Source organism: Tachysurus vachellii, chromosome 10 (assembly GCF_030014155.1).
Source record: "Tachysurus vachellii isolate PV-2020 chromosome 10, HZAU_Pvac_v1, whole genome shotgun sequence".
Lineage (NCBI taxonomy): Eukaryota > Metazoa > Chordata > Actinopteri > Siluriformes > Bagridae > Tachysurus > Tachysurus vachellii.
The window spans coordinates 15,624,685-15,645,048 of record NC_083469.1 but is presented as its reverse complement, the minus strand read 5'-3'; the positions used below and the strand labels follow the sequence as shown (position 1 = coordinate 15,645,048).

At 38.3% G+C, this 20,364-nt stretch overlaps 2 protein-coding genes across 2 annotated transcripts; one reads left to right on the top strand and one right to left on the bottom strand.

The window, feature by feature from the left end:
• Positions 1-1,189: 1,189 nt before the first annotated feature.
• Positions 1,190-13,197, bottom strand: exoc5 (exocyst complex component 5). Its single transcript, XM_060879849.1, has 18 exons — positions 12,992-13,197; positions 11,928-12,022; positions 9,576-9,723; positions 8,857-9,051; positions 7,071-7,135; positions 6,019-6,047; positions 5,758-5,867; positions 5,623-5,667; positions 5,402-5,542; positions 5,211-5,290; positions 4,893-5,102; positions 4,425-4,572; positions 4,228-4,336; positions 3,978-4,098; positions 3,774-3,860; positions 3,457-3,571; positions 3,108-3,323; positions 1,190-2,821 (listed from the first exon to the last, which is right to left on the bottom strand). The coding sequence occupies exons 1-18, from the start codon at positions 13,016-13,018 to the stop codon at positions 2,633-2,635; spliced, it is 2,130 nt and encodes a 709-aa protein (XP_060735832.1). The 5' UTR covers positions 13,019-13,197; the 3' UTR covers positions 1,190-2,632.
• A 149-nt stretch (positions 13,198-13,346) lies between these two features.
• Positions 13,347-19,545, top strand: ap5m1 (adaptor related protein complex 5 subunit mu 1). Its single transcript, XM_060879847.1, has 8 exons — positions 13,347-13,552; positions 14,616-15,282; positions 15,382-15,609; positions 15,742-15,881; positions 16,500-16,585; positions 16,668-16,780; positions 16,883-16,979; positions 17,093-19,545. The coding sequence occupies exons 1-8, from the start codon at positions 13,485-13,487 to the stop codon at positions 17,173-17,175; spliced, it is 1,482 nt and encodes a 493-aa protein (XP_060735830.1). The 5' UTR covers positions 13,347-13,484; the 3' UTR covers positions 17,176-19,545.
• The last annotated feature ends 819 nt before the right edge of the window (positions 19,546-20,364 follow it).

The following is a 20,364-nucleotide window of genomic DNA, read 5'->3' as shown; positions in this document are numbered from 1 at the left end:
TCAGAGCTCCTAATTATTTAATATCAATCTAAAAGAGCACACCTGGGCAGTAAGAAATGATCCAATATTTTGGTCACTTGAAAAAGATGAACTTCAATCATCTCATGTTTAACTTATGATCTCAAACCCAAATGATTTCAGTGTAAGAAAGAAAAAACATGACATACTTTCAGAAGGGGTTGGTATTTTAGAACCCTATATCACGGTTTTAAAATATCATTTAAAAAAGGTGACAACTTTAAATCACAATCAATTCAATATGACAATACAACCTACATTAATCTTTGATTTTTTACAATGTGTGTCTTGGTCTTTCTAAAATAAATAAATAAATAAATAAAGTGAAATATATTAACTCGTGTGTAAGAGACAGGGGAAAAAAGTAAAATCACGTTGGCCAATATGAGTAGAGTGCAGTGAGGTTTCATTCCAGCATTTCACTGTTGACAATGTTTCTAATCCATGCCACCTGCTCAAACAGAAAGTCCCAAACACAGAGGCGCTCTGTCCTACCTCCATAATGAGTCAGAGGTCCCACGGGACACTCACTGCTCCTCTCCCTCCTGTTATCACCCCTTCACCGGCTCACTCGCTAATGCCAAGCACTAATCGCCACAGAAAACAAATAGCTAGTTCTCAAATGTTTGGAAAAGGCTTCAGTGTTTGCATCAGGGCCTAACAAAATAATTTTTACAAGCTATCCAGTTGTGATTAGGGCTGTGAGAATTGAATTTCCATGGCACTGATCATATTAATATTAGACTAATTAATTGTGCTGTTTAACTTTCCCCATTTGTCATTGTGTACCTTCTACACAACAGTACACTTAGTTCTGGAGACAGAGTTAGGCCAGTTTTGAGCGCCTGCGCATCGTATAGCCGTCACGGCATCGCGTCTTACAAGCGCTACATGCTTAGAAGCATGGAGTCTTCCAACTTAAGAAGTCCTAGTAAGTGTGTGATGAGTCGGTTCTTCAATGCAAATATTTTCATATTTTTAAGTTACAACGGCTGCAAAATGAAAGTCATAGTGTACTGAGCTTCAGTAACAGTAGGTAGATTTGAAGTGTGACATTCAAGCCAACTTTCTACACACAACCAGGTATCAGTAGTGATATTATAAAACAAGTGAACATACAACATGAGCACATGATGGACATACAGATTACTAAGGTAAAGAACACTTTCACTTAACTTCACATTTTATTGAATTGTCATGTGTGCATGTTGTTAGTGAGAGAAAAAAAATGGGCTTGACATTGTGACACGCTTTATTTTGTAGATTCATTAAATCATATTGAGCAGTTTCAATCTCAGTATGAGTGTATTTGTAAATATAGGAGATCAGCAGTGAGGAAAAAAATTAAGAAAAAAGTAACAGAGAGAGATAGAGTCGTCAGACACCTTTTTTCTCCACAAAGGGTCACCCTCTGGTTTGATTTCAGTTTGCTGAGCACTGGAGCTTATTACCAACCTGCAGATGGCAGACGCTTGACTTCTTTAATCAGATTCAGCTAATAGACAAAGAGAAACTTCCACATTCAGTGCCCTTAAGTCCCACTTTTAACCATTTAATTCTAAACTTTAGTGAATTATACAAAAATGATTAAAGATTGTATGTTAGTACAGTAATTTGTACTGCCATTTAGTTTTCTATCAAAAATGTTGTTTGTTACAGTTCTGTGCAAGCTGGTGGTTAACAGACGTTTATTTAGACTTAATTCTGCACTGGCATGCAAGACAATATCTTATGAGCGTTGAGATTTAGCAATTTGACTGAAAGAATGACACTGTGGAAGATTACAATGCTAAATTCCACTATGTGTATGTCAGAAATGCTTTAGCACACAAAGATGACTTGCTTTCTAAACTTCCATGTTGTATACTGCGAAATGGAGATATTTGGCATTTCAAAATCTTAACAGTTCTACCCCATTAACCCCCACTACCAGGATCCTAAAAAAAAAAAAAAGCAACCTGGGCGATTTTGTGTTGCTTAGCCCTGGTTACATGAAGTGTCCTGATTTGTTTAACTTCTGTAATGTTGTACAGAATTTTACATCAGACAAACAGGCACCCTTATGTTGGGGTGGGGAACTGATTAGCTGTTGTTCATTAGTAAGCGCATTATGCAACCTGCTGAAGTGCCTCCAGTGCCAGCAGAGCCACATAGTTGGTACTATTAACTATTTAATAATGTTGTTTCCAGATGTGAACCATATTCAAATCCAAAAGCCTCAGCTTCAAAAACAGAAAACCAAAAAATCTCTTAATGCTCTTCATTTTACAGATCAGTGTTGTGTGCATTATAACAGTGATGTAAAAGAGAAGAATACATTTCATATAAATGAAATGCCATACATTCATAAATGTAGTTTACTGGTTAAAAAAAAAGAAAGCACAGAGAAGAGACAGCACAAATAAAACTTAAAAATACAAAGGGGCAGATGCATAAATATTCTTTTCTCAGTATACACTAGGACAGACATTCTCATATCCATGAGTTGTTGTGTAATTATAATTAAAAGGTTGGGGGAAAAAAAAAAGAAAGTCCAAAAGCCACTCACTCAAACTGAATTGAGTGCTTTTCCGATTGGACAGCTGTGTACAGGGGGTGCAGTCTTACCCAGTCATTAGCTAAAATGGCGGCCCAGTCTAGCTGAGCGATAGTCCGCCCTGAGCTGCACAAAGGCATGCAGGAGGTTCCTGTCCAAATTCGTGAGCTGCTCTCCTGAGCAAACCTGCTTCAGATTGTCAGGAACAACAACCAGAAGGTTACAGAGAGCGTGTAATGTGTCAAAGAGCTGCAGGACCAGAGGAACCTGAGACAGAAATAAACATAATAATAACACACCTACAAATCCAGGTTGGAAAAACAACAAAAAAAAAAACAAAAACAAAAAAACTGATGAATTACAGTTCGATATCACTAATTACTGTGATCATATTTCTCAGTCGGCTGCAGCTTATTTTAACTGAAGCTAGATATATCTGTTTGAACAGCCAGAAAGTGAGCATTTAAATATTATAGAATAACTTAATAAACTCCATCACCTCATTACTAAAGCCTTTACCCCTTATGCACTTAAATTTTTGACCTCTCCTTACCCGGAAGTCTTTGGTGCAGCGGCGGTACTCTGCCACGTCACAGATGGCCAGCATGCCACCCATTGACGTGTAGCTGAACTGCTGCAGGTGCTCATGGATGAGCCTGTGAAAGCGCACGCCCAGCTCAGCCAGCACCGTATCCACATTTTTTCCATCCATAGACCTCCGTACACGCTCCACCTGCTTACTCACGTAGGCACATACCTTAGAGCATGCCTAGGAACAGAACACACAGGAACAACACTGCACATCATGTGAAAGGCAAACAAAAACCAAACTTCTTATGATTAGATTATTGGATTATTTACATTTGTGCTTCAGCTATAATTCAGTACTTAATATTACTTACTGAAGTGTACTGTAGTGCATTCATTGCATTGTTCTCATCTTCTGGCCTGAAGTCAGTTTTCTTTTGCTCGGTGGTCAGAATATGTTTCATCTGGCCGATCATGCAATTCAGTGTTCTAAACATGATCAACCAAGTGAGGCCATTTAAGTATACATCATAATTCAAGTTCATTCATGCTTTATACTGCAGAAGTCTAATCAATCTTGTATATCTGTATTTTAAAAACAGATGGCTACAGGATTTTGGCATGTATCAGGAATGTCTCAAAAATGCATCAGTCCCAAGAGATTAAGACACTAAAGATATAGAAGACTAACCGGTCAATGCCTGTGTCTAGTTTCACTTCCATCTGATCAATCACCTCCTTTTTCTTTTGCAAACATTCTGTTAGCTTTGGAGAGGAGCTATGAGAAACACAGAAAATCTCATAGGACCAAAGACCCAGTAAAGGTTAGGAAAAATAAAAATACCTCTTTTTTCCCCCCCTGGAGCACACTTAAGGATTAATCATTTACACTTACCTAATAAGTGGCATGAGATGGTCATTAAACTGCTTATCATAGAGGTGAAAAATAGTGTTAGCCTGCTGCACCACATCCAAAAAGTAAAGGTTTGCATTTTTGGCATCTGCAGACGGAATAGCTGTAAAACAAAGACAAATTTACAGTTGAAAAATAAACATCCTACAAGATAATCATTAAATGCAATACAAATATAAAATATCACACACACACACACACACACACACACACACACACTTTCTCTTTCTACCTGAAAGGCCAATTTCCAAGGCATAGTCAATATGGTCCACACAAAGGTGCTCTACAAGCAGCAGGAAGATAGAGTAGGCATTTTTAGGGAGATCAGCTGGGTCAGACAACTGTGAGGAGAGATACAGATATTAGTTTCCACAATCAATTTTCCCAGAATTTAAGAGGCTATGGATCAAATATGAAACGTTGTTTTGCCTTGTTGCATCTCTGGAAGGCGTGCCTTGTCTCTTGCAGCAGACTGACCACAACCTCCTGTGAGAGTAAGGTTTCTCCATGTGTGTCGATACTGGGACCCAAAGGCAGGTTAGTGCGCTGCCTGATCCGCTCTTTCAGCTCCTGGATACTGTATGTATTTATGTTAGAAAGGGAATGTAATATTTAAAAAAGGTACCGAGATGGAATATTAGTCTGCTCTGAAACCATGCAGGTTTTCTGTGCTTTAAATGAACACAAGATTTTAACCCAATCACCACCTACTGCAACTGTAGAACAGGGAGATTATCATAGACATAAAGTGTTTACTCCAACCTCACTTATACTGGAGGTCTGTCTCTGAATTTGTAAATTAAGATCTAATACATTATTTAAAAAATTCATTACTTTTCAAAACAAAAGATTTCATGCTGAAAACATCCAGACAGAAGAATCACAAGACCTCCTTACCTTCCTGTTCCTACTGTACGCTTTTGATGGTTCTTAGAGTCGTAGTATCGTTGCAGAATTGAAGCACTACGAGACTGAAGATACTGACGCTCCATGTCTATGTAACTATCCAGGTAGGTGGCGAAGATGCTTTTAATCAGTTTGGATAGGAAGGTGTGTTTGTCTGAACCCAGGTTAAACTCTGTTAGTTTAGCAGCCAAAGCTGTTGTCCTGAAAGCAGAAAGTCCAGACATTGCTTAAACTTCCCAGACATTGTTAAAGAGGGAGTCAAACCACTGAGAGCGGTGATTTCATTCAAAGAAAATGAGAAATGAATACCTGGTGTAGAGGTCATAGAGGTTTATGAGGTATTGCTCCAATTCAGTGGAACGAGTCTCAAGTCTTTCTTTTACATAGATCTAAAAGCAAAAAGGTCCAGTCACTCCAGCGCTCAGAGATGCAAATGATTTGCCAATATGCTGTATGTACACACACACAATTAAGATGAGCATATATAGTTAGGATTGTACCTGTAACTTGTTCTCAAAGATGTTTTGGATGAGTTTGGCCATGACCATTTCTGGGCTAGAGAAGACCTCGCCCACCTGTTTATTGACCTTTTGACAGAGAAGAGCAGTGTCCTCAAACACATCGCTCTGCATGTATGCAGCCTGAGAGAACAGACAGAAAGATGTTATTGTATCATTTCCTGGCAACTGCATCAGCTTCTATATTTTATTTAAACTCTCACCTCTTGGCACTGTTTGATATAGACGTCTATACAATGGGCATAGCCCTGAGAAAGAAAGCAGAAACAAAATGAGGCGATAATTTATAGGCAGTGAGCAGGTTCAGAAAATACACTGTGGCTGTCTCTCTGTCTCACCTTGAAATGTAGCAGGACTGCAGCCACTTCTCTCATGCGGCCGATTTCCCCTCTGCGCTGAGCTGCTGTGAACTCCTGAATCAGCTGCCGCTCCAAGTCATGGTATTTACCTGAAATCCACACACAGATTTATTTTTAATGAGATATATTGCCATCAAAAAGAGTATAAAAGGTATGATTCGTGATTTCATGATTTAATGCTTTAAATTTCTACTTTTATTCTTTCCCAAATTTAGTGAATTTGCAGGAATAAACACTCACTTGCTATCTTGGCTTTCACATCAGCAAATCTAAGTGAGAACAGAGAGAAGAACAGAGAAAGTAGAGTGAACAGATAATGGATAATTATGGATATTTAAAAAGTTAGAGCTAAAAATCTTTTACAAACTATAACCATGGTAATGGACATGGCTTAATGCTTTGTTACAGCCTTAAAAATGTACATTGAGAACTTGAATTATATGGAATTTTTGCTGTAAACATTAGTTCATGTTCACCGAATAGGTGGGATGTATTACACTAAAATACTACATTCATATTGTTTAGATCAAAAATATTTTAAAAGCTAAAAGAACCTGCTTGATCTTCCAAGTATCAAATGTTTATATCTTAATATCATTGTGAAGCAGAAGCACATAACTCTAAGGTCTTAGTACATGCAAGACCAATGGCTTACTTTGATGCCGGATTTCATTTACATGAATTTGCTTTAAATAAGGTACTCAAATTAAATGTGTTTAGCTGTCAGCATTCATGCATCATATTTCCCAAGGTGGACAAATTATAGCATCATTGCATTAGAATGTTAGCTAGCACAGTGGTCAGTTAAAGGCTCCAAGTACTTACAACTTGTACTTGCTAATGTAAATTCATAATCACTGTAATAAAGTATGATAAAGTGTAAGGTTGTTAAGTGCATTAATACAGACCAAATTAAATAAACAAGAGCAGCAATTCTGCTCTAATCCTTGGTTAACATTTTAGGTATGAGCTGTAGTGATCTGGCCTCACATGAAAGTCTACTTTCACCCAGTATGTTTAACCACAAGGCTGTCTTATAAGTTCCATGTCTGCAATTGAACAAAATGACCGTTTTGCCCTACCACAGTGAGTTAGGAAGCTTTTTCTACTTTTCCTGGATATTTAACCTACATGTCCTCTAGGCAACTAGGAGTAAACTACTGTAATAGTCACAACACAAAATCCGCTTGTCCCAGGTGCCTCAGCTAGTGATTTATCCACCTGTGATATTTGGATTATATTTCTCCCCCTAGTCTCATCTCTTTTCTCCCTTAACATCTCACACTACTTACCTGTCAAACGGCAACTCCTGAGCAATCAGGTGCAACTTCTGTATGATGTCAGCTGCTTCTTTTATCTGCTCAGAAAAAAAAGAAAACGACATGTTACAATGACAACAGATATAATTTTGAGTCAGAAATAAAGAGGTGCGCAACTTGCTGATAGGAGAAAGGCCATCATAGCACCGGCCTTAAACCTGAGGATCAGCTTAGAGTAAATCTTTGCATCACCCCCTCCCTCCAGTCCTTCCTTCCTGTTGTCCATCACAGAGAGGATAGGAGTGAGCCCATGAGAAGCAGCTCAACTAACCCCCTGCTCTGCACTCCACTGCCCATCTAGCGCTTTACTCTCACTGTGCTGTAAGTATTATGAATGGACTACGGCTAATCCCTGGTAGCCTTACCAAATCACCTTCTATAATCTGTCCCGATAGGCAGGTGGGAGGTATTGCCAAAATCAGGGCAAGACAAGAACTCCCCACCTCTCTCTTCACTGCCAACACATGGGAAGAACAGAATGGGAGAAGGCCCCAGCATCCACACATCTTCTATTTCTGCTCCCTATTCCTGCCTGCCTCAGCTAACATCATTACTGTGCTCCCATGAGGTGGATCCAGCTTTTCTGCTCTCCTCATCGAGGTTTTCTAAGTATCTGTCCCCCAGCTAAGATTAACTAAATCCAATGTAAGTGATGTAAAAGTCTCCCTGCAGTGAGGGGTTTTTACCAGTGCTTGTCTTCACACTGTCTGGGGCCAGCCTTCCTTTTCTAAAGGATTAGGTTGGCGTTCCTTTACTCTATTTCCTCTGCCCCTTTAGCTATTCACCACCATCTCTTCTCCCTGACCCCTCACTTCTTCTGAAGGTGGGCTCATTTATTTAAAAAAAATAAAAAGGCTGCCGGGTATATTCCCACGCGTCAGGGAGCATGTTGGTGGTCTAATGCTAATAGCATATGATATGCAAGACCCAAGTTACCCCGCCACACAGTGACTTGAAAGACACTTATAAAGTACTTATTGAGTTTGTGTACATCAGTATTTGTGTGGATTTTCTAATAATTATTTAATATTTTGTACCATATCTATAATATTTTTATCTTAGCTGATCATGTAACTACCAACATTTATCATCATTTTACAAATATCCAGTGTTGGAAAACAATCTGACAAAGAATAAAGCTATGTGAATAATAATTATTCCTAGTCTAAAGAATTTCAGAGTGGAACTGCTTAAGAATGTGGGATTTTAATCCATCAGCTGATGATTATTTTGTGAAAAGCAGGAAGTGCAAAATAACCATGCTAGCCTGCAATCAAGTGCTACTCGCCTCCCACAACCCCAGCATTGAGGGTGCCGAGGCAGACAAAATCCAGCTAATGCAGGAAGCAGATATGGGCAGAAAAGATGAAAATTTCATCCAAAGAGTGAGGCTATATTTATTTGAGGGAGTATTTATAATTATAATACTAATCTTGTTTCTTATGTTCTGTGAAGCTGCTTTGATACAATGTCCATTGTTAAAAGCGCTATACAAATACGTTTGAATTTGAATTTGCAGGTCTAGTCCCTTCAGACATCTCAGGGTTTTGGAAAGAAGATAAAATGATTATAAAATTGTGAAAGAATCTCTCATTTAGAGGAGAGAAAAATCCACTGACATACTGGAAAAGTACAGACAAAGAAGAATTTTGTAAGCTTTTGTATGAGCAAACATATGCATAGATACGGGTCAAATAAAACATACCCATCCAATGACAGCAATATGGCATCACAATGTTTATACTTTTGAAACACTGACCTTCTCAGGGTTGGTAAAAACATCACTACGCAAATCTCCATCCAGGAATTCATTAAAGTAGGTCATAAGCCTCTGGGCCTCCACTGCCCTCTGTCTCGGAGTGTTCACTCCCTCCAATTGGTCTCCCAGGTGACACACCTTAGTGGCCACGTAGCTGATGTGATCATCCAGCTCTTGGAAGTGCTGAAAGGCAACCTGAGGAAACAAAACCAGACTCACAGCTAGTAGAGAGCACACTGTGCAACTTTTCTTAGAAAATCTACCAAACACCGAAGCCTTCACACTAAAAAAAGAACAAACAAGGAAAAAAACAACAAGATGTGAGCATGGTCTATCAGGAAACTCAGCCAATGAGGATTTAATGTTTTGCAAAAAGAACTTGCAACCAGGGGGATGTGGTAGCCTAGTGGCTAAGGTGTTGGACTACTGAGAAAGGCCCAGAACTCTTAATTGCTCAGTTGTATAAAAACAAGATAAAATGCAAGTCGCTCTGGACTCTGGATCGTCTGGCAAATACTATCAAAGTAAATGTAGAATTGGAGCTTGAGGACACACAAAAAATAAACAAATAAATAAATAAAAATAAAGGAATATGTGCGTCATCAGGAATCACGTCACATGTTTGTAGATGATTTATGAAATCTGGGCTAAAATTGTGTATTATGCGGTACATGCAGTCATCCCTGACCCACTTGATTTAATCCATCACTTTATCAAACCTGGTTACTCCTCTGCAGCTCCTGGACTTTGTGTGCAAACTCTTTGGCTTCCCGATGGCATTGCTGTTCAAGCTTCTCAACTTTCCTCTGGATCCGCTCATCCAATTGTTTCAGTTCCTCTATGTGGTTAACAAACTCTTCTAGCAGCCTGAAACAGGAAAACAATCCCCTTGTTTTCAGAGCGTTACATAAGGAAAGATACAAAGATTCTAATATATATATATATATATATAAATATAAAATACAGCTACAAATTCAAAACAACAGAGTGAGAGATTATGTGTCCCAAATTGCATACGTAAGCAATATTTTATATCCCTGCTTTGAATGCACAATGTGAGTAGTGTGTTCATGCTGCAAATTTCAAAAAGAAGAACACCGTAAGTGCCCAGATGTTGCACTGATTCAACTGTAAAAAGTAAAGCGTGGAATGTTGGACTCCTTATGCATTCAAGATGGCTGACGACACTCTGCTGGACGAGACATCTTACAAATGTATTTTAAATTAATGTGTCATTTAATTTTAAACATTTTGGGGAGAAGAAAAAAAAAAAAAAAAAGAAAAAACCTTATTCTGCTAAAGATTAAAGTGCTGCTTTACAAGCGTTTGACATCATATGCCACGGACAGGCAAACGGCTAGCTAAAAAAGTTAGAGCTCCATTTTGGACAATCTTCGTCTACAACTCAAACACTAGCTGGCAGATTACACAGTGCATAGTGTACGTGCATGTAGTACTGTAGGTCCTTAGTTCATAGTGCAAGTAGTGAGTAGTATGTCATATGAGATTCAACTGTACGTTTATTAGTGTACAGTTACATTTCAATTATTTAACAAAAAATATATTAACCAGTTGAGGAAAAGAAGAAAGTGGCTTAAGTATAATGATAGTAATCCAAAAAAGTGAGCAACAGTGATAATGTTCTTACACTGTTGTCCTATATACAGATCGCTGTACACATACTAAATGGCTGTATATAGAGAAAATACAGATACAGGATTTCTAGAATATTTCTAGGAATAAACATGCATAATGCAGGTGTTTAGGAATTGTATCTGACTATTACAGCCCCACACCATTAGCCACACTCCCTGAACATTAGACAGAACAGTCTAAACAGAATTTTGGAAAACTGCAGCAACGCTCAGAAGAAGCATTACATTTCTCAAAAACTATATTTACAGTGCTGGCAAAACAGTTAATTGCCTATTACCAAACTGCAACTCCACATAAAAGTCACTTTAAGTGTGTGTGTATCCCACACTACTCAGAGCTTTGTCAGCTGCATTTCTAAGCACATGCAGGACAGCAGAGTAAAAACCTTCACGTCAGCATGTTTGGATTCTCTGGGTGGTTAAAAAAAAAAAAAAGAAAAAAAATGAAAGAAAAAAAATTTCAAAGTGATGAGTGCAAAATCTCATATCACAATAATTCCCCCAATGCTCAGTGCAGCTTAGGGTCTTTTCCCTTCTCTCTTTCACTGAAATTCGTTCTCTTCCATCATTTGTGAGTCAGCACTTCATGTGCTTCTATCAGCTTCTCCACGGGTGAGAGTGGAGTGTAAAATCTGGGTTGATGTTTCTGCATTGCCAGAAAGCACAAACACTACATTAGAGTGAACTGTTGCAACAGATCCTAGATAGACTGTTCAGTCAGTCTGGTCTAAATGGTTGTATAAATGATCGATTCATAATAATGCTCTAGTTCTATGCCTTTTTTTCACCACATTCACAGCGATAAATTGAAGACAATAAAAAAACTTTAAAAAAAAAAGTGCAGTTGTTTAACAAGTAAAAACATGAAACCTTTTGCTGGGAGATATTTAAGCATTTAATGTTCACATTTTAATATTAACATAAAATTAACACTTTATTTAACATTTATGAAGAAGCTTAAGGAAATGACTATTTTTTAGAACTTTAAAGGTCACGAAATGTAATGCAGTTTAAACTGGTGTAAAAATATTAACATTTTAATGAACATTTTCAGGATTTTCAGATTTCAATGTCTGGTCATTAATAATAACAAATAAAACATTTTCCAAATTAACTTGTTACAGTAAATAAATAAAAAACCAAAACACTAAAATTTTACACACCAGATTTTATATACATACATTTACATATATTTATATTTACAGCCATAATTGTGTGTGTGTGTGTATATATATATATATATATATATATATATATATATATGTATATATATATATATATATATATATACATACACACACACACACACACACATTTAATATATATTAAAAAAGTTTGTATTAGTATCTAATAGCATTTTAGAGTATTATAAAATAATATGTAATACTCCACAAACAAGATCCTTAATAATCTTACTTTTTAGGGTCAAACGCTTCTGCTCCTCTTTTAGATCCACCCCCTGGAGTTCTCCAAGCAAGTCGCTCTATGTACTCATCCGCATCAAATGGCTCCTACAGAAGGAAAAAAATTAATTACACAAACAAATGCAAATGTATTCAGTTAGTATACGACTACACATTGTCATTCAGCCCGTTCAACAGATAAACATCCCCTGTAGGGTAGGTATAAAAATGATTGAATGTAGTTCAAAATGTTGCTGTGCACATTCTGTCAGACTTCCTTTACCAATCTGCCACATGATTAATACTGGCCAAATATGACCAGGATGGTGGATCACTTTCAGCACCCCAGTCCCAGTGATATAGTAATAGTTTACACTTAACTCTCACTATGTTATACAGACTGTTGGGCCACCTTTAGACAGCGACTTGAGCTTTTTTCATGCACAGTGAGTATTAGATGCCATATGTTATAAAATGAACTTAGATATTATACATGAGTAAATTATAGTGAGTGGAGCTGTTAGGTTGTGTTCATCCTCAGCCAGGTCATAAATGACAGCAGTAAGCAGATCACCTTTAACCTTTAGAAGCCTAGAAAAATGAAGGACACTCGAAAAGAAAAGTAAATATACCGCAAACTAAAGTAATAACGTAGGATACAAATGTACAACTGAGACACACTACTGCAAATAAAAACCTACCCAGTCACTCCAACTTTAAGCAGTCTTAAATGGTCTATACTCCTTAGTAAGGTACATTACATGTACACAAATGAATATTAAAGTTTTTTTACACCCTTTTTTTGCACTACATGTAAAAAAAAACAGCCATTTGAGGTTTAGCCCTACAGCTGCTCTCTACGCCCTATTATATGCTAACAGGCTAAAAGTCGTTGTCTTAAACAACACGTACGAATTTATTGACAACGATTTAAGGTTCAACGGTTTTGTCTTTAATACAAACTTTATATGAATATGAACTATTCCGTTTAATTACGGTGAGCGTGTTATTTACAAAGCTAATTAGCAAACAAGCTAACCTGCTAGCTAACTAGCTTAACCAAATAAAGCAACTTACCTCAAATAATTGCGCCGTCGTAGCCATCTTTCCTGAACAGAGAGATGTTACTCGAGGCAAAGACAGTCTGATGAAAAGCAAGAACCGTTTCTAAACCATACAGCCGACCATATAGATAACGCTCATTCACCCCAAATCAAGGCCCTCTGCTTCCTGCATACAGCTGCCATAACCGGGCCGGAAAAAGAGAAGGAACAAAACTCAGCCTTCAGCGGCAGGTCTGAAATCAGTTCGCTGTTCGTTTTTTTTATATACTAGAATGGTGTGTAGAGGCGTGCACCTGATCTGACATCAGCGTCCTAAAGGCCTGATAACCAACAGCCACGCCTCCGTGTGTCACATGTCATTTCAAAACAGGAAGCAGAAACCAGAGTGCGATGATTTTAGTTCGTGATGTGTTTCTGTTGGACTCCTCGAACGTGCAACATTCACCCTGGATGTTAGGGACTTTATAAAGAAAGACCTTTACTAGAATAAAAGGAAACGTGGCTCGATGAGTATCCGGGCGCTGTGGGTCATCACCCACGAGAAGGGTGAAGCTGTAAAAGTGCAATTTTCCAGGTAAGTGAAAGAAACGTTTATAGCAGGTAAAACGTGCAAAGAGGGTGTTGGTCAGGACAAGTGTCTAACAGAATGTCTGGGGATTGTTTGTTTTTATAATGTTCTGAAAACTGCAAGATTTTTTTTTGCGCTGTAATTTGGTGGGAAGCTATTGAGTGGTTAAGGTGTTGGACTACTGATCGGAAGGTCATGAGTTCGAATCCCAGATCCACCAAGCTGCCACTGCTGGGCCCCTGAGCAAGGCCCTTAACCCTCAATTGCTCAGTTGTATAAATTGAAATATCACTCTGGATAAGGGTGTCTGCTAAATACCAGAATGGAAACAGTCAACAAACTTATTCTTGTGAAGGCATTTTTATCTTTACTTATTAAACTAGTTCTATTATTTTATCTAGACAGCTAGTGGCTAAGTTTAACTGTGTTAAATCTGCTGTGTTTTTGTTCTCAATCTGTGCCAAATTGGACAAGAGCAAGTCTGTATTTCTGCTTACTGTTGGAGTACTTTTTAGCAATTTTTGAAATTTATTTTCTTAAGTGTTTTACTTATAATAACTGTTTTAGTATAGAGGAAGCTTTGCTCACTGTGTTTTTATTTACTTATTTATTACTGAATGCTGGTGTGCTCTTTCAGAAACATGCATTTCAAATATAAATGAAACCAGGAAAATTCACCGTCATTTTTCTTACTAAATACACTATTGTTAGGTATTTATTTGAGGGTGGCACCATCTAATTATCTCACATGGATAAACTTTTATTTGCATGGCCAAGTAATGGTGTTACTGCATTGGCTGCTCAGTAATACTCAACACTAAAATGATTTAAGCCAGCATGAGCTAGATGTGATTCATTATGTGTGCATGAATAGCCCTCATAAAGGTGTTAATTGATGGGTGGCAATTAGGCGCGTATGGTTTATTTCACCCATGTGGCTATTCCACTGCTGTGGTCCTGTGCTGTGAAATAGAATACGACATGGCTGATTTGTTTCTCCCTAACATCTGTCACTGGTGGATGTCCTTGTCTTTTCATTTTACATTGTTCCCTGTGGTCTTTTATTCAGGCGATACCCCTCAGTGGAGTTTCGTGCTAAAACCTTTGCTGGATCTCACCATGTGTCTGTTCCTGAGGATTGTGAAATAGCCCACTTGCTACTGAGTGAACTGGGCCTGGCAGACCCCGACAAGCCTTATATTGCTGCAAGAGATGACTGTTCTCGCCAGCAGCGATCTCCTGCACTGGAGCTTTGTGTTGGTAGCTCAGGTGAGAGGACACTATGGCCGGTCCTAACCATCGTCCAGGGTGGACTAATCCTTGCCTGTCTCCCGCTAATCGAAGTCCCACCTGATCCCCGGCCTTCCCTTCCCAGCTTAGCTTCTGTCTCTCAGGGCTTAGCCCTCTTATCTAGCCTACAGGGCTTTCTTTGTGGCACAGGGGGAAAACCAGCAGAACCTGATGTGCTTGTCTCTCGCTTGGCAACCCTTCCATCAGTACTGATGCAGGTTTGTCCATTAGGGACTCCCCTGGACACTCTACCTCAGTCTGAGATGCTGCCTGCTGCTCTGGCTCCAGGCCCTGGTGGTGCTCAGAAACAACCTGCGTGGAAAACAGGAGTTTATCGAGGGAGAGCTGTGGTAAGCGTGGCCCTCACAGAGATGGTGAGGTCCATGCAGTATGGAAACCAGAACAAACAGGATCTGTGGGATGTGCATGGGACAGTAACCTGCAAAGTGAGTATAGCCTCTTGTTTGTATGGTTATGTAAATAAATCATATTGCTGTAGCACTTAACCAACATCTTGCCTTTTTTTTTGTTTATTATGCTGGTAGTGTGAAGTGGAAGGTGTTCTGCCTAATGTTACAGTCACCCTCACCCTGCCGCCCATTGGCTCACCCCTGCAGGATATCCTTGTGCACCCCTGTGTTACTTCGCTTGATTCCAGTATTCTTACAGCTACTAGTGTGGAGGACAACGATGGCTCTGCCTTTTCAGGGCCATACAAATTTCCTTTCTCTCCACCTTTGGAGCCTTTCCGACTTTGTAGTTATACCTCCCAGGTATCGCGGTACATTTAATGCTCACGTGTGTTAATGAGTGCTTTATAGAATGAGTTCTTAAATACATAATTTTAAAGGCAGCATCCTCAACAATAGACACTAATTATATCTTTAAATGACTTTTATATCCAGGTACCTGTGCCGCCTATTCTTGGTTCCTACCATCTCAAGTCAGAGGACAACCAGCTCAAGCTCAACGTAGTCCTCAAACTCCACGAGAGTGTCAAAAACAGCTTTGAATACTGTGAAGCACATCTGCCATTTTTCAACAGGTGATTCATTGAACAAACATGGCTTATTCAACATCCATTCATTCTTCATCCGTAAACATTTTGTTCTGTGCATGCAGCAGGATCCAAAAAGAGAGCCTGTATATGAAAAGCAGTAATACTATCAGGTGTCCTGTCTTAACATGAGATGTGGGCGTGCGCGCGTGTGAGGGAGTGCGCGCGTGTGAGGGAGTGCGCGCGTGTGAGGGAGTGCGCGCGTGTGAGGGAGTGCGCGCGTGTGAGGGAGTGCGCGCGTGTGAGGGAGTGCGCGCGTGTGAGGGAGTGCGCGCGTGTGAGGGAGTGCGCGCGTGTGAGGGAGTGCGCGCGTGTGGGTGGGTGAGTGTGTGTGGGTGAGGGTGAGAGAGACTGTGTGTGTGTGTGTGTGTGTGTGTGTGTGTGTGTGTGTGTATGAGAGAGAGGGAGAGAGTGTGTGTGTGCGTGCGTGAGAGTGAGTGTGGTGATGCCAATTTATGATACTAATTTATAATACTCATGTATGATACAAATTTATGATACTGGTAAAACAGAAAAGACATTTATGGAACAATTGTAGTGTTTTGTTTTTTTTTCTCAGATGTCCTCACATCTGAGATTGAATCATGTCTTTATGGGTCTTTACAGAAACCTCATGGGCAACGTGGAAATAAAAGTGACCTCAGGACAGTTAGAGGTTTCAAAAGAGAAGAATCTGCTCGTTTGGTTTCTTGGTAAGTTTATATCCAATATAATAGTATGTATTGTGTCGGAATGACAACCAGAAGTATAATTATTTCTTTTTTTTTTTTGCAGGTCAGAAATTCCCAAAGTCACGAGAGGTAACTCTGGATGGTACGATTAATTTCTCAGGGCATGTTGCTGGACCATCAGACCCTATGTGTACAGATCTCACTGCATATGTGAAGGTAAGTGAAATTCTGCTTTCCAGTCTGTTCCTTTCACAGTTTGAGTTTGAGTATGAGGTTATTAAAAAGCTCTTCATCTTTAGTGTTTATACTGTTTTACAGCTTTATTTCCGAGTACCTGAAATGACGTTATCTGGATGCTGTGTGGACCAGCACTCTGTACAAGTGTACTCCTCAACAAAGCCACGTATCATCACAAGTAAATGACAGTTTTATTGAACTATCATATAGAATCGTGCATAAAAAGAGACACGATCCTTTATACTGAACATGAAGCTAATTTAAGTTGATTTAATAATATTTTTCCCAAAGCACGAGAACTGGTGTCCTCTGATTACTACATCTGGAACTCCACTGGAGACGCACCTGTGTGTTCTGGACCTGTGACACTGTAGCAACGTGATTAACCACAACATCGAGACCTTCATAGCTGATAAATACACAGTGTTGATTAAAATTGGAGAAACATTTATAAACTTTTGATTTTTTTTCAGAAATAGTGATAATATTCTGGTAGCATTGCGGTAGCACAATGGTTAAGGTGTTGGACTACTGATCAGAAGGTCATGAGTTTGAATCCCAGGTCTACCAGGCTGCCACTGCTGGGCCCCTGAGCAAGGCCCTTAACCCTCAGTTGCTCAGTTGTATAAATTGAAATAAAATGTAAGTCACTTTGGATAAGAGTGTCTGCTAAATGCCAGAAATGTAAAAGAATATTCATTGCATAATAACTGAAGGATTATTAGCTGTAGGTATTCCACTGTTCTACTGGCATGTTGTACAAAATTACCAAGGCACTTGAACAAAAACCTTTATTTTGTGGAAAGCACAGTGATTAGAATTAGAGAACAGTAACCACAAAAAAACTGCTTTTTGTAGCACAAAAGCAGATTACTGAAAGATTTTTAAAGTTATAGCAGTCAGTTGTGTCAAGTCCCTTGTGTGAGAACCTAGTGATGTCCTGGGCCTTTGCCCTTCTTAGGTTTTGCCATTTGTTACCTTTAAAAATTTTAGCTACAATATTCTTTCCTGCTTAAATGGTTACTGTTATCAAAATTTGATCATTGTATCCACATAAAGGTTTTTGTTGAAGTCCTCTGTTATTTTTAAAACATGCTAGCAGATCACTGGTATAGTCATAAGTGTAGTGATGAAGATATTTCAGAATATTTAATTTAAAAAAAATCAAGTGTTTTTCTCTTTTTTGACCAGATCTTTCTCTAATTTTGACCACCACTGAATGTACTTTTACCTGAATAAGCCCACAGGACAAAAGAGTGTCAGCAAATACTTCATTGCTCAGTGAATGGGGTGTTAAAGCTGCTTCTCAATCTACCCAGGGAGTCAACCCTCTGCAGGTATTTGTTCCAGTTTACCCCAAATCGACATGCCAAGCCTCTCTACCGGACACATTAGATGCTTTCTTTCTTTACAGATGAAGTTCTTTTTTTTTTTTTTACCGAATATAAACCGTGCAAAAAGTAAAACTACTAATAAGGCACACTGACTGAAGTTAAATCAAACATTTTACACACTTCTTGAGTTTTCTTTTTTTTTTTTTTTTTTTTATCTTATATTAATGCATATTAATGTTTTTGTTTAAATTCAAATAATTGCTCCTTCATTTTGCTTTGTCCCGATTGGCTTTTGGACAAAGGCCATAAGGAGACTCCTTGAGTTGTTTTTTTTCCACAATGAGGCTTAGACTTTGTCTGGCTTTATTGATGTTGAAATGAAACTGACTGGCTTGACAGACAGAAAGACTGGGAAATTGGATAGAAGTCTAAAGTGGTCTCTAGCAATTGCTCCACATTGGCCCACTTCAGCTTGTCTTTGCCCATTATTCTCTACAAAAAGTCCTTCATGTAATAATTAAGCAACGTCTAATGTGAAAAGCTTATAATACTTTTATTTATCATGGATGATGGTCAGGTCAGATCAGTTCCCCTCATTATGAAATTAAATCATAAAAAAACAATTAGAAAAATATTGAGGTTAACAAAGGAATAATAAAAAGTTAAAATAAGCTGTGCACATCACTAAACAAATAGTTTGGTACTTTTTACTTGTACTTTACTCTTTGTACTAATGCTAATATGTTGACTTGATCAGATTTTCTTACTCTTTCTTGCAAAAACATAGATCCATCAAATTGTAAGGTTGTGTCCAGTGTACTTTCTAATGTACTTCAGGTCACTTACACAGAATTTAAGGTCTGGACACTGGTCTGGTCTTCGTTTGGTTAAGCCACTACTTTGCTAATTTGAATGTATACTTTGGTTCATTGTCAAGCTGAAAGGTGAAACTCTTTTTCATTTTCATCTTACAAGCAGATACCTGACAGCTGTGCACTAAAATTGACGTGTGTGTGTGTGTGTGTGTGTGTGTGTGTTTATAGAATTATTATAAGTGTTTGAATTGGTCTTATTCAACCATTACACATAGTTTGGGGTGATTAGAATGGGCTTCTGTCTAATCGTCCTACCCCATAGCCCCAAAAAATGTGGAGAGTATGAGAATTTTCTGTCGCATGCAGAGATTAATTAGTAAATGTCAGATATTCCTTCAGCATCTCTTATGTTGCTCTAAGTCTCTTGGCAGTTTCACTGGTAAGTTTTTATCTTGGCCTTTAATCTTTTCCATTAATTATGGAGTGACATCAGGACATAAATATTATTATAGCAATAACATGAAATTGATTGTGATTGGTTCATTCTTAACACAGACACACACCCAATTATTAAAGGCTGTGTACATTTTTGCAACCACAGTGTCTCTGTTTTTCACATTATTTTTATACATTGTAATTACACATTGATTTTAACAATAACGGTATACATGAAATATATTGTACCTGCAGTTTGTAAGACATTTCAGATCAGTTCATTTTAATGTTAAAGCACTGTTAACAAGACACACTGCCACAAAGCAGCTTTACAGAAATCTGGATGTAGATCTGTAATGAGCAAGAGAGAGAGGACATGAGGAAGGAACATTGAGACAAACCAATCTGTTGATACAGATGAGATTATACATCCAAGTCACAGAGAGACTTTTGGCTTAAAGTCTGACTGCCAGTTAAACATAGCATATTTGATGCACTAGTACTCAGATTCATTTTCTGCTTCTTTTCTCCAGAATACAGAAGTAAACCGCCGTAACTGTTCAGATGACAGTGTTCAGTAAACTGAAATGTATTTCTAGTGTTTAGTACACATTTACATCAAAATGAATTATAACAGTTTTTGCATGAGAGTGTATTTATCACAAATATCACACCTCTTCACTAAATGGTCTAGGCTGTAATATGTTCTCAGGTTGTCAGTTAGTCTGTTCTATGTGGGATTAAATGTTTGTAGGATTTACATGGAAATATTATTGTAACCAGCAGTTCATCTGCTTTGATTTTAGAATCGATCCAAACCGGTTCAATGTCAAATGAAGTTCAAATGTATGAAATAAGTTTACTTCACTAGCTTACTTCATGCTTGAATATAATAAAATATTTAAGCATATTTCTGGCATAGAAGAACAAGACTTGTTGGCAGTGCTGCTGACATTGTGTTCTACTTGTTAATTATATT